The sequence below is a fragment of the Peromyscus leucopus genome, chromosome 8a (assembly GCF_004664715.2).
Source record: "Peromyscus leucopus breed LL Stock chromosome 8a, UCI_PerLeu_2.1, whole genome shotgun sequence".
NCBI lineage: Eukaryota > Metazoa > Chordata > Mammalia > Rodentia > Cricetidae > Peromyscus > Peromyscus leucopus.
In genome coordinates this window covers 15,014,438-15,029,304 of record NC_051085.1, presented here as the reverse complement: position 1 = coordinate 15,029,304, position 14,867 = coordinate 15,014,438, and the positions used below count along the sequence as shown (strand labels likewise).

Genomic DNA, 14,867 nt, shown 5'->3' with positions numbered 1-14,867 from the left:
CCAGTATTTAAGGATTATAGCTACTCTATAAAGGGTGGAGTTAGTAACTTTTAAATTCTTCCTAAACATGGTGACTTTTGAAATGTTTAATGCCATAATCTTAACTATTAAACTTAATATACAATCATGTAACTACTAAGTATAAATTATAGTTACATCAAAAGTTCCACCAATCTTCGACAGACTCCAGAATCAATGACTACTTGAATTTTATCATTGGGTCCATCAGAGAGATATGAAAGAGCCCAGCACACATCTGCTAACACATCTGGATCACTGCTAAACAACAATCGTGATAAGACATTTAAGCAAGGTGAAACCTGTAAGAAAAAATGAGTTAATATTTAATTATTTTCTTTAATATCAAGGTTCCTTATCAAAATGTAGAAATTTAGTTAAAAACCAAAATCTAATACAATTAAAGTACTAGAGAATTGTTCTATTATTTCAAGATTATGATGAGGTATATGAGTATCAATGATTATGGTTGCTATTAATTGGTTATTGAATAAAACATGTTAAAGCAATAAAATATATATCTTTAGTACCTCCTTTTGATATTTAAGCTATATACATATCTAGACTAAAAAGCCTCTTCATGTTTACAAATAAATTTAAGTTGGTTTATTTATTACATGTGCTCAACACAGATAAATTGAATAATTAAGTAGCAAAGACAGAGGAAATGTAAAAACAAATATTCTGAGAGGTTTTCCAAAAGAAGCCACTACTGATAGTATATATTTCTTTCTTTTTTTTCTTTTTTTTTTTTTGGTTTGTTTTATTTTAAGATGCTGGGGCTTGAACTCGGGGCCCTGCACATGCTAGCTAGCCATAAGATAGACTATCTATCCTGGTCTCCAACTTAAATCTCCTGCCTCAATGTAGCATTACAGGTATGTGCCACCATAATCAGCTCGATTTCTTCTTACTGTAATGAATAATGTCATATATCTTCAACTAAAACAAAACAAAACAAAATTCAATAGGTGTGTTCTAATGCACACCTATAATCCCAGTTCTCAGAAGGCTAAGGCAGGAGGACTTTGAGGCCACCTCCCACTATATAATAAAATACTGTCTGAAATAAACAAAATCCAAAGAAAATACCAGCTAAAAACATGACAAAAGAAATGCCTTAACCCCTCTAGCACCATAATTATTTTACTATCTCATATTACCACAACGAATCAGTGTGAAAGTAAGCAAGGCACTTACAGCTCTCAATGATTGTTTCCAAGTCTGTGAAACAGACTATTAAATAAGATCAATTATGTGATCTTTGCTATTTTCCTGTCAGACAACTCTAATTCAAATACTATTTGCTAACCTCTGTGGCATGAAAAAAATTACCTATTATCCGTATATCCAAATTTCTTCACTTGTAAAACAGACATAATAAAGAACTGTCAGATGTGCAAGAATGCATGTAGCTAAGAACAATGCCTGGCATACAGGAATTACTCAAATATCAGCTCTTGTCCCCCATTACCAATACTGAGTCTCTTCCCAACTTACTTTGACTTTTTTTAGCTGGCAACCTCACAAAGCCCTTAATCTTATCCCTCAGATAGGAGATAAAGTAGTGGCTTCCATTCTCATCCCTTTTCTGTTGAAGATACATCCTAAGTCACCAGTGGATGCCTGGGATCATGCATAGGTCTGTATTGTTTTCCTATACACATATACACAGATGTAATATCTTTCTAGTTTAGCCAAGCCCTTGCCAGGCACTGAAGTTGAAGTTTCAACAACAAAATTAACATGACTCATTTTAGTTCTTTATCATTTTATGGACACATGATTTTTCTCTTACCATAGATTTCAGCAACCTCAATATAACTTTTCTTATTAGTCCGAAAACTTTCATAATTCCATTTAGAAGAGAAGCACTTCACAGCATGAACAAAAAGTGTTTGTAACAGGGTAGGAGAGCAAAGGTCTTGTAATGGTATACAGAAAGGAATGCAATGTAAGGCTCATGAATTACTTATTTTTGGGTTTCCCGTTTGCCATGTTTGCACCAAGAGTAGTTGAAAACTCAGAAATCAAAACTACAGATAATGGTAGCAGTACATATGTTAAAAATGACAAAGTGCCGGCGGGGCGCACGCCTAATCCAGCACTCGGAGCAGACCAGCGATCTCTGTATCGACAGCCTGGCTAAAGTGAGTCAGAAACGCAAAGCTACACAGAAAACTTTCGAAAAAAAAAAAAAAAAAAAAAAAAAAAAAAAAAAATGACAAAGTTAAAAAGAATTACAATGTTTTAATGTTACTTTTCCCTGTATCTCTAAAGACTGAAACAGTACATAAACTATATCTTCTGAAACTGGTTTTATTTTTGCTGCGTCCTTCCTCTAAGGATAACTGTAGGGCTCAGGTACAGAAATTGGCTTATCAGGCAGTGGTGCACACCGTTAATCCCAGCACTGGGGAGAGCAGCAGATCTCTGTGAGTTGAGCAACCTGGTTACAATAGAAATTGGCTTATAAAATACATGTGTCCATCCATAAGTTAGTAAATAGAATTAGCACAATTGAATCTTTCCTCAATAACCATGCCTCCACCTGTGCCAACAACCTCCATGAAAAAGGGAAATGCACCAAACAGTTTGCTTTACTTATATTTTACTTTATTTTTTATGTGTATGGGTGTTTCCCTGCATGTATGCATGTATGTCTGTCCATCACTTGTGTGCTTGTTGCCCTCAGAGACCAAGAAAGGGCATCGGATCACCTGGAAATGGACTAACAGACGGTTCTGAGCTCTAATCCCCCACTGGAACAGTTTGTTTTTGTTGTTTTTAACTATAGAAATTTCTAAGTTTAAAAAACTCAGGATAGCTGATATATACACTTTTGTGGAATTAAAAAACAAAGAACTAGGGTCAGGTGTTGTGACACATATCTTTAATCATAGCATTTAAGAGGCAGAGGCAGGTGGATCTCTATGAGTTTCAGGTCAGTCAGGATTGCATAGTAATACTATGTCAAAAACAACCAACCTACAAAGCTCTAGAGTTTATACAAGCAAGCTAAAAACAATTCTGTCCCATAGTCTTGTCAGAAACAAGGAACAGTAACATAAATTTACCTTTGAGGAAATCAGTAGATACTTAAAAATCTTGCCCACAATGACTAAATTAATAAAAAATGACTGTGACAAAGACAAAACAAAACAGAACAAATCAACAGAAAGCCAACAACCAACACTTAAAGAAAGAAGTGCCAGAAAAAGCCAATTTATTCCCAGTACTTTTTAAAATGCCTTTTTAAAAAAATGGTCCCTTGGTGCCACAGAAGACAGGAGACACTGAGCTGCAAGGAAGGGAAAGGGAGAACATGTGACTAGAGCTCAGACCCTGTGTCCTCCATCAACAGGGAGGTGACCAGCATTCAAAGACAAACACTGGGATTTTACTTTAGGACAAAGGGACAACAAAGTGTGAGCCATGAAAGGGAGTGGGTGTCAGGCAGAGTGAAGGCTGAAACAAAGCCATGAAGGGATCGGAAAGCGTATGACAACCTCTCTTCCACTCCAGGACCTAGCTGTGTTATCTACACGGAACCTTATCGTCTAGCAAAAGAATGCAACATCTGTTTCTGGAAAGCACAACACACTCAGAAAACACTCTAAATGAAGTTCCTTAAAGATTCTAAGGTTTCAAAAAAAAAAAAAAAAAAAGAAGAAGATACTCAGGTTTCACTGCCCAATTAATCACCCCATATCAAGGCTCATGAGATAACAGGCTGTACACATACACCCATTTTCTAGTGAATTTTGTGCCTTAGTCCTGAATCTATCCAAAGCTAAGGATGAACAGATAATTGAGGCTGAGGACAGCACCCATAAAGAAAACAAAACAATCCAAAGAAAAAGACACTGGGAAAAATCTGTCGTCAGACAGGTTAATGAAAGAGGACAGAACTCTGGGTAAACATGAGCAACCAAAGACTAAGGGAGATAATCACTGAAAATGTGATGTGCATAAGAAATAAAATGTCATAAAGTGAGCAACAGAAAGTCTTACACAACCACAAAATTTATCTTATCCAAAAGTCCATTACAATGTCGGGTTTACATTTAAATGGGAGAAGATTTACTTTAAATTAATATAAATAACATTATGACAAAAGAAAAAAAAGTAAAATAATGGGGTGAGCAAACCTCAGGGCGGCTATGACAGATTACAATATTAAGTGCATTAGTCAGTAGAGCACTTGACAAGGCGACATGAGAATCCGCCCAGGTGCTGCAGAGATGAGTTATCAGTGACACTGCTCTTGCAGGATGGAGTCACCCAGTACCCACACCAATGGTTCACACCTGCTGACTCCTGACACTCTCTTCTGGTCTCCACAGACACACACACACACACACACACACACACACACAAATAAACATCTTAAAGAAGAGAAGCAGTCAAGTACCACTGTAAGAACAGGCAAGCTGCCCGTGTGGTAGAACAGGAACAGTAGGTCATCGGAGGACCAGGAGAGGAAATTCCTGAAACATTTTTAGTGGGTGTGTGATCTCAAAACTATTTTTATAATTAATAGTAAAATATTTACTTTGGTGACATTTAAACTAATGGATAAAAAGTAAATGGTGGGTAAAGTTGTTGGAACCTGGACACAATCCAGGGCAGAAGTAGCAGAAGTAGCAAAATTCATTATACATCATTATATTCTTCACCTCCAACAAAAACGAACATTTGGAAAGAGTCCATTTAAGAAACACCTTGAATTATGCGTAAAAAATAAAAATTTCAATAAACTCACCCCTTGTGCATATGCCTTCCATGAATAATTTATCAGATGAAATGAGAAACATCTATAAACACTTCCACTCACAGAAACTCGGGTGGTCGGAACAAGCACTCTCATGATTGAGTCGCATACTGGATTAGCTGCTTTCCTCACTGACCGACCTTTCTACCTGAATGACTTAATCCTTATTCAGTCTTAAGTGTCTGGAGGATAGTTTAGAAACTACACACAAAGTGAGTCTGTCACTTTAAGAACTACAACTGACTGTATTTCTTGCCAATAATAACTTCCAGATTTCAAAAATTAGAATTTTAGAAAACTTGCATCTTCCCTTTTGAGTCTGACAGCTTGCTAGTACTGATGGTTTTTATATAAAATTTAAGGGACCATATTTTCCAAATGGCCAAAGCACAGTGTTCTAAGATCATGTGTGAGAAAAAGACTCTTCAAATTCAAGGTAAGACTGATGGATTTGAATGTACTAGAAAAGAAAAGGTTCACTGGTGGAATTTTAAACTCCTCAATGAGAGAAACTCCTAAGAAACTACCACTCTGATGGACTTTGACACATGCCTTTACCCCAAGCCAGGGTAGCCTGGTTTAACATTTCCAGCCCAGCAAAGGTTACACAGCGAGACCTTGTCTCAAATAAGCATACCACTTCAAGTTTTGGTATAGTATCAAAGAACATCCTTTCAACTATCCAAACAAACATCACATTCTTCAGCTAAAACAACACAGCACAGCAAATTAGCACAGAGACAAGTGAGACTTGTAAAACTGAGCAAGCACAGTGGTACACACCTGCAACTCCAGCACTTCAGAGGCATGAGCAAGAAGACTACGAACAGTACACGCGTAGCTGAGCAACATAGTAAGACCCTAGTCAAAAAACAAAGCGCTGGCTGGACATGCAGTACACACTTTTACCCCAGCACAGGGGAGGCAGAGTCGGATGAATCTCTCTCTGCGAGACCCAAGCCAACCTGGTTTACACAGTGAGGGTCAGGCCAGTCTGAGCCACATAGTAGACCCTGTCTCAAAACAACAACAAAAGGCTAAGGATGTAGCTCGGTGGTTCAGCACAAAAGGTTTTAAGTTCAATTAGCAGACCCACACAAAACAGACACTCTTCTTATAAAATCCTCCTTTTGAAACATGCATGTTGTGAAAAATATTACTGAACATGTAATTGGTTTGTTATAAGTGAAATAAATATTTAAACTTTTCATAGTTTAAAATTTTAATCTAGTATTATTACATGCAAGTTTATAATAAAAGAATTTGAATCCTGTGGGAGCTTGAATGACAAAGGCCCCCAAAGGCTCATGTTAGAAGACTTAGTCCTCAGTTGGTAGAACTGGAACTGTTTTGGACAGGACTGGGAGTGTGGCCTTGTTGGAGGAGGTGTGTCATTAGGGGCAGGCTTTGAAGTTTCAAGACTCCTGCCATTCCCAGTGTGCTGTCTCCTGCTTGTGAATAAAGATATGAGCTCTCAACTTCTTATAGTCAACATGTCTGCAGCTTGCTTACTTTGCTCTGACATCATGGACTCTAACCCTATGAAACCATAAGCCCTACTAAATGCTTTCTTTTGTAAGTTGTCTTGGTCATGGTCACAGCAACAGTAGTCACTGATACAGATCTTCGTAACGTTTAAAAATGGAAGGAAGTCCTAAGACTAAAAGAGTTAAGAAATCATTTCTTAGTTTTTAAACAGAGAAAACGACTAAAGCAAACCATGTTGTGTGAATCTGAGGAGTGGCCAACGGTCTAGGGAGGGCAGAAAGTAAAGAGAGATGGCAAATAGGACACGCGTCAGGGAGATCACAGTGGACTGGTGTATGACAATTCTTACAGGGCATTTAACAAAAGTATCTTGTTCTTTGAATAAAACATAGGCAGTCACTGGGAACAGAGGTGTAGTTTCAATGTTGTAGATTATTCCTGTTGCTTTCTTAGGAACAAAAAAAAAATGATAGCTGGGCAAAAAATAAAAAAATAGAAAGATGATTTGCTAGAAATCTATTGCAATAACCCAGGTGATAAAAGAATGATATGTGCATGCAGGTCTCTTTATGGTTATGGTGCTGGATTTTTTTCAGAAAGTACCAGCCAGTGAGAATGTCAGATGATTTATCTCAAAGTCTCTGTGTCATTTTCCATTTTCAATTACCTAACAGTGGATCTGAACAACCACCTTAATCGTATGGGGGTTGAGGAACAACTTCAATTTCCTAAAAATGAAAAGAACTAAACTACAAACATTTCTAATTCAACTCTAAGACATACAGACATCTGGTTACAGTGGAGTTTCTAGCCAGAGGATCTAGAGGCAAAAGAAGAGTAGCAATCTATAAATCTATTTAATTTGCTGAATGTATAAATAGAGTCAAGTTAATAGAGAAAATAACAAAAATCAAGAGTCTACTGAATCTCAAAAAACCTTATCATAAAGAAACTTACTTATGGAAACAGATTTCTTAACTTGTATACTTCAATCATACCTTACTGAAATTTGGAGGAGGGTTTTTGCCTCTACATAAATTTGAGAGGGCCCAGACAGCATTTCTGGTAGTTGTAAGTCTGTTTGAATTTGTTAATAACCTGCCAAGGAAAGAAAAAGAACTGTCATTTTATATTCACTTTTCCATTTCAACTATTTTCTTGTAATAACTAAGTTCTCTCTGATAAACTTTATAAGATATTTCAACTGATCAAACAGAAAAGGGGAACTTAAAATTCACTATAGTTTCATTAAAATTATTATAGTTCTATTTTTCAAGTCTATAATCTAAGAGCTAAACACTTAAATCATAACAGACTGAAAATAACAGATGTCAGAAGAAATGTACACGATTACTTTGTTAAAATAATGAAAATAATGCTACATTATCCAAAATCAAGAAGCAGGGAATATAGTGTCATATTAAGTGAAGGTCAGCTATTGGTAAAAGAAGTTCTTTGTTTTTATTTTAACAGGTTTTACAATGTGTGTTGTTAAAACTGGTTTGCAATGAATCCTGATAGATTTTAAGAAACTGAGTATCTGAAACAAGAATGTCTCTTCTCCGAGCTCCCTATGAAGTTATTAACAGTTTCCCTACACATACAACACACTTCATTATTCTGGTGGTTTGAATGAGACTGGCCCCCACAGGCTCATATATTTGAATACTCAATGAGAGAGCCAAGCAGATGCCATAACAGGCTGCTCAGTCTTCTGCCAGACATCAGGCCTCAGTTTTCGTTTCCTGAGACTGAGCAAGCAGTTTCTGAAAGAACCACGAACAATGAATAATCAATCTTCAACGCCCCTGACAGCAGGTACCAAGCCTGGGACATCCCCTACAGTATCTCAAGGCAATGACCAAATAGTGACAAATCCTCTATACCCTCCCCACTTGGAGCTTGACCAAACTTGCCCAAAGATGATAAAACTGTAGCCCTAGCCAGCTGCTGGCCCTAGCCAATTAGAAATGTACTAACATAGTTGCCACTTGCCATAGTTGCCAATCATAGATAAGATGATCCAACTGCTTCTAAACCTCCCCTTAGCTGTGCTTAAAAGGAGCCTGCACATTCCTCCTGTCATCGTTGCCATTTTGTACAGGTGAACAACCCCACATATGCTGGTAGAGTAAATAAATGCTCTTGCTGATTGCATAAGTGTCTGGTGGTCTTTTATGGGGCTTCTGGAGGACCCTAACACAGTAGGTTCCCCCCAATCAGTGGCTATCTGGGAAGGATTAGGAGGTGTGGCCTAGGTGGGGGAGGTGTACCACTAGGGGTGGACTTGAGGCTTCACCAACCTTCCACCACTCCAGGAATGTGAGCTCCTAGCTGCTGCTCCAGCCACCATGCCTTCTCTCTGCCATGATAAACTCTAACCCTCTGAAACTGCAAGCCCAGCCCAAGTAAACTCTGTTGTAAGACACGTTGGCCATGGTATTTTAGCACATCATACAAAAGTAACTATTAGGATTATTTATATGTTCTTTGTTAATTTATATGTTACTTATGTCTAAATAGGAGACTTCCAAGATAGTGAGATGAATTAGCAGGAAGGCACTAGCCACTAAGCATAACTATTGGAGCTCCATCCACAAGATCCATATGATGATGGAGGCAGAGAACTGACTTCAACAAGCTGTTCTCTGAACCCTACAGGCACACACTAAATGAACAACAGGAGATTCCCTAATGTAGTTTTGGGTTTGTTTTTGTTGTTGTTTTTTAACTTTTAGGGAGGTATGGACCCTGGTGACATCATACTAAGTCTTTATATCTTAGAAAAAGAGCACACACAGCAAAATTAGCCCAGTAATTTCAGGAGTTTTTTTGAGCTGCTACAGATCTTCACAAACCTGCTTAGGTATATTGAGAACCTAGGCTGAGGGAAAAAAAAAATATCCCATTTTGTAATGACATCAGCAAAAATGGCAAAGAAGAGAACCCTAAGAAGCTTCTCCCCCACCCCCAAGCACTACAAACAAAGAGCAAACAACAACAAGAAGTTGTAAACACTGTTCTTATCAACTTTGTCAGAATTCTGGAAGACAGTCAAAAGTTTACTGCCACGGAAGGACTGAAAGTATCAATGAACCTTTCTTGTATTTTAATTCATCCTTGCTCAAATCCATCTCTCTAGCCTGGCAGCTGACTTTAAAATGGAATCTTTTTCTCTGGAGGGTCCCTGTTCCAGAGCAAGCAGAGTAAGAGCATATACCTTGTTTCCAAGTGCTTTTACATGTGGTGTCAGCTTCCTGGGGACCCTGAAAAATGGATACAATGTGTGTTTGTCTTTATTTTGCCTATCTGAGAATTTGCTAGAGGTGGAAAAGTAGCTAAATGTCTTAATAAAATGCAGAAACCTAGAGCAAAGAATATAGGGCAAATGGAAGACACTGAAAACATGGAAGGGAAAACTAGGGCATGAAATACTCTGGAGGAATAAGCCATTAGAAGAGCTTTGGTGTAGCAGACATCTAGATAGTCACACATCTTCTGGTCAGAGTACTCACTCAGGAAAACACCTGGGAAGGAAGGCCCTAGCTAGCGCCTGATTGGCAGGCTTAGCATAAAGTGCTGAGTCACAGCGGTATCTGGTGCAGCTAAGTGACACATAGCTGACGAGGACAAAGACAATTTTTAAAACATCATTTTTTCAAGGGCTGGAAAGTCAGCTCAGCCACTAAGAACACTTATTGCTCCTGCAGAGGACCCAGGTTTGAAGTCCCAGCATCTATACGGTGATTCACAACCAGTGATTCTTCACAACCAGTTGTAATGCCAGTTCCAGGGGATTCAACTGCCCTCTTTTGATCTCTGCAGACACCAACTACATAGGTGGTACACAGGCAGACATGCAGGCAAAACACTCACATAAAGTAAAATGAATAAAACTAATTTTCAAAACCTCCCCCTTCTTTTTATGCTTTCAAACATTTAAAATGTTGTTAAAATATAAGTCCCGCATGTGGCACGCCTTAATAGCATCGGAGCAGAGACAGCGATCTCTGTGAGTCGAGCCAGCTGATACCAAGTGAGTCCCAAGAAAGGCACAAAGCTACACAGAGAAACCCTGTCTCGAAAAAACCAAAAAAAAACAACATAAGTCCCAATAAGCTAAAGGCACAGAAACACTAGAGACTATAAATATCCAACAACACAAGCTTTACAAAGTTAACTTTAAAAAAAAACTTTAAACAAGCAACTATAATAAGGATCATTAGAACCCAAGAGAAGATAATCTGAGTTTTATTATAATCAAAATGTGCAGTTTTCAACAAGGAATTTGTTAGAATTCCTGGCCACTCCCCCAGCTACAGGACCACACATGTGTTGTCCAGAAGTCAGGCAAGATGCTTAGTCATCCTAGGGTCTTACATCCTACATTACATAATCTGAGCACAGCCTGTCATATAATCTATGTGCATGTGCAGGCTTGGCATAGCTTTATAAACCCACATGCACATGTGTGTGTGTGGGGGGGGACTATAAAAGCGGGTTGCACCTATTCCTTCCCTCTCTTCATGCACGGTCATTCCATAGGCCTATGCACACCCTTTCTATTCCCTTCCCTTAATAAACTCTTATAGTGGGTTTTGTTGTGCCTCGTGGCTTCTCTTGTACAATAAACAGCACCACTTAATAAATAATATTGGGTCACTTAATAAATAACAGAATAAAGAGGCATACAAAGAAAAAAAAAGAATTAGACATTGGATTTTACCATAAATACTTAAATACTAGACTAAAAACTAAAGGATTCTTAGTGAAAGAAAAACAATGAACAAATAGAAAATTATCAATATAAAAATTATAAAATATAACGCCGGGCGGTGGTGGCGCACGCCTTTAATCCCAGCACTCGGGAGGCAGAGACAGGCGGATCTCTGTGAGTTCGAGGCCAGCCTGGTCTACCAAGTGAGCTCCAGGAAAGGCGCAAAGCTACGCAGAGAAACCCTGTCTTGAAAAACCAAAAAAAAAAAAAAAAAAAAAAAAAAAAAAATAAAGAATAAAGAAATTAAAAATTCACTAGGGGCTTTCAACAGCAGATCTGAACAGGCAAAGAGAATCCATGTATTATCTGAAGGCAGTCTAATTCAAATGACGGGGTCTGAGAAATAAATGGAAGACAAAAATATATAGAATTTAAGATATCCATGGGACATAATCAATCCTACCAATATATGCATAATGGAAGTACAAAATGGAGAGAAGAAACAGAGCAGAAAGAATATTTGTATCAGCAAACCAAGAAAGTGAGAATTCCAAGAACAAACTCAAAGAAATCCACACTAGGACACACACTCAAAGTCTCAAAAGCCTAAGGAGGAAATTATCAGATTGCGAAGGAACAAGTAGGCCACCACCGTGTGTCCAAAGGCTCACTGGTAACAACTGTTTTCTCATATAAAGGAGGACAAAGGCAACGGGGTGACATATTTATGGTGCTGAAATTAAAAGTCATTCAACACTCTATCTAGAATCACTATCCCTTTGTCAGTGTTTCAGGAGAAAGCAGGCATTCCTTGTCAATTTTATATGTCAAGGAAGGTCATCAATGGCAGGTTTGCTTCACAAGATGGGCTAAAGGAAATCTTTCAGGCTGAAATAAAAGGCCAATCCAGAATGGCTAAAACCACACAAATAAGGAACATTACTAAAGACCATGACATGTGAATGAGCTAGACGCTTTTCCCTATGTGACTTAAAAGACAATTTAGCAACAGGCCACAATATATAATGACTTAACTTGTGGCAATAACAACTTAAAGGGAAGGAGAGAGCTGAGTTTTGGATAATTTCTTAAACTAAACCAGTGAAAATTCCAGACAAAATTGTTGTTAGTTTAAGATGATAATTATATTACCTCAAATAATCAAAAGGAAAATAACTTTATACAATTTTAAGCCAATAAAGGAAGAAGACTCAGAATGAGCTTCTAACAAGTCACTCACTCTGGCTTCACTACTGAATACTATGAAGAATTCAATATTTCCCAAGCACCCGGACAATGTCACCCTCAAAGCAAAGGCAAGGCAAACCTATAGACCAATATTCCTTATGAATGTACATATAAAATTTTACAATAAAATTCTAGGAAAATTAATTCCAGGAAATTTCATTTCATAATTCAAATTATTAAAGAGTATCACCTGATAGAATTTTATTCCAGGAATTAAAGGATGGTTCAATATATGATTATCAATGTAATAAACCACATTAATAGGATAAAGAAAACATGATCAACCACACAGTGGCTCACAACCATCTATAATGAGATATAGTGCCCTCTTCTGACATGCAGGAATATATGCAGACAGAATACTGTATATATAATACATAAATAAATCTTAAAAAAAAAAGATAAATTTTGTAAGTAAAGCAGCCAGAGAAGAAATCACTTGCTCAGTCACCTTAAGTAAAAAGTAACTGTCAAGCACTAAAACAAAAATCTCTTATGGCCATTGTAATGCAGACATTTCAAAAACAAATATAAAATTCTGCAGACATCATGAATACACAATTTGTTTCAGTATTTCAGTGTTAAAGATTCTATTTTATGAGGCCCTGGAAAAAAAGGGCAGTGGCTAAGAGCATTTGCTATTCTTGCAGAGGACCTGAGTTCAGATCCTGGCTCCCAACTTCCTATATATAACTCTAGTTTCAGAAGTCTGACACACTCCTTTGGACTCCATGGATAAGTGTAGTCATGTGCACACACTCCTGTCCCCAAATACACACACAATAAATACATAATATTTTTAATCTTAAAAAAATTTTTCATGCTATGGAACCACTTAAATGTTATTATATTATAAAGTAGTATATATCCTTGTTAGAATTATTTTAGCACTGAAGTCATCAAGTAAGTGATGACTACTAATAAGTACAGATTAAGAGAACACAGAAGATTCTGTGTGTGTGTGTGTGTGGGGGGTTGGTGCGCGTGCGCACACTAGCTGTGCTGGAACTTGCTCTATAGACCAGGCTGACCTCAACTCACAGATATCACCTGCCTCTGCCTCCCGAGTACAGGGATTAAAGGCATTAGCCACCACTTCCTGGCATCATAAAAGACATTTTAAAAAAGAATACAATTGATTTTTTTTTTCTGGTTTTACCTATTTTCAAGTAACTTTAGACCTGGCAAATTGTAAGTAAAAACTACAAAATAAAACACTGTTTGAGAATTTAACTGTTATATAGAAATGGAAGAGTATTTAGCTTTCTTTTCCAAATGCAAAATTAACTTAATTATGATAAACTGAAACAAAATACTTACTCTAAAAGAGGTGGAAGTATCTCACAATTCAAAACAAAATCCCTGCATTCTGCATTGTCACCAGCAATGTTACCAAGGGCCCAAACAGCCTGAAAAAAATAAAACAGTGCTCTTAAGACAACGTCCTAAGCCAGACACTCCCTGTGTTAGTAAAGCAACAAAACCATGGTTTTCAAGAACATTGAGAAACAAAAGCAAGGAAATAGGAAAGGAAAGGAAAATTTTAAATGCAGTGCTATAGCATTTTCAATCCCAAGTTAAGAGCACTTAAGAAGTTTCCCTCACATTCCAGTGAACTCTCAGTACTCTTTAAAGAGAGCTGAACGAGTCTGTCTATTCTTAATCTACCAAGAGAGACAAAATATATCTAGCAAATTTTCTCATTACTTATACTAGAGATTTGCTCCTTTGCCAAGAATATTCTAGCTAGAATGGTACTGATTTTTGAATAAGAGAGAAAATACATGGACAAAATATAAATAATAACTAAGATGAGAATTAGATGATCACTAAAAATTTAAGATTAATCAGTTTAGTATAGTTTGAAAAGTAAATGGTAGTAAATTTCAATTATATGAGGAACTATCCAAATGAAAATTATCATTTTATTATACTCTAACTTTAAAGTTTTCATGGAAATACAAAAGCATATTATGTTTTCAACTGGGAAAGTCTTATTTTAGAATTTAAAACATAAATTATTATTTTTAACATCTACTTGAGACCTAAGATTAAAAAAAAATTAAAACAAGATAAGGAAAAAATTACTTTGAAGATAATTCTTACTATCTGAAATAACAGTATCAAGAGGGGGCAGATGTGATGTGTGCCTTTTATCCTAGCCAGTACCTAGGAGGCAGAGGCAAGTGGATCTCTGTGTGTTCAAGGTCAGCCAAGGCTACATAGTAAAGCCCTGTCACCCTATCTTAAAAAGAAAGTACTCTCTCTCTGTTGGTGGGGCTATATATTTTTTTATATGCTTTGACAGGGTAGTCCCCTTTCCTTACTAAAATAACCAAGTAACCCAGAAGCATATAAGAACCAATACACAATGATGTTCACGACTACATTATTAACACTAGTAAGCTAGAAATAGCAAATGTACAATTAAGGACTGAATAATGAATGATTGAAAAATATGAGTTTGTGTTGGATAATTAGTAACCTTTTCTTGGAAGAGTAACCTCATAAGAAAACCTTCCAATATTAGCGTTAAGTGGATACAAAATTTCATGAAACTAAATGATGAATGGAACAGGAGACCAACAGATGAACATGCATAGCAAAAACAAAAGTACCCAA

The 14,867-nt window shown here is 37.0% G+C and overlaps 1 protein-coding gene across 4 annotated transcripts in view; it reads right to left on the bottom strand.

The window, feature by feature from the left end:
- Nucleotides 1-14,867, bottom strand: part of Kpna5 (karyopherin subunit alpha 5) — a 68,265-nt gene that overhangs the window by 15,222 nt on the left and 38,176 nt on the right. For all 4 annotated transcript variants that reach the window (XM_037200420.1, XM_037200419.1, XM_037200421.1 and 1 more), the window contains 3 exons: nt 13,566-13,654; nt 7,279-7,378; nt 157-320 (listed from right to left, as the gene is read on the bottom strand). In XM_037200420.1, the coding sequence (XP_037056315.1) occupies nt 157-320; nt 7,279-7,378; nt 13,566-13,654 (353 nt within the window). The remainder of the gene's footprint in view (nt 1-156; nt 321-7,278; nt 7,379-13,565; nt 13,655-14,867) is intronic.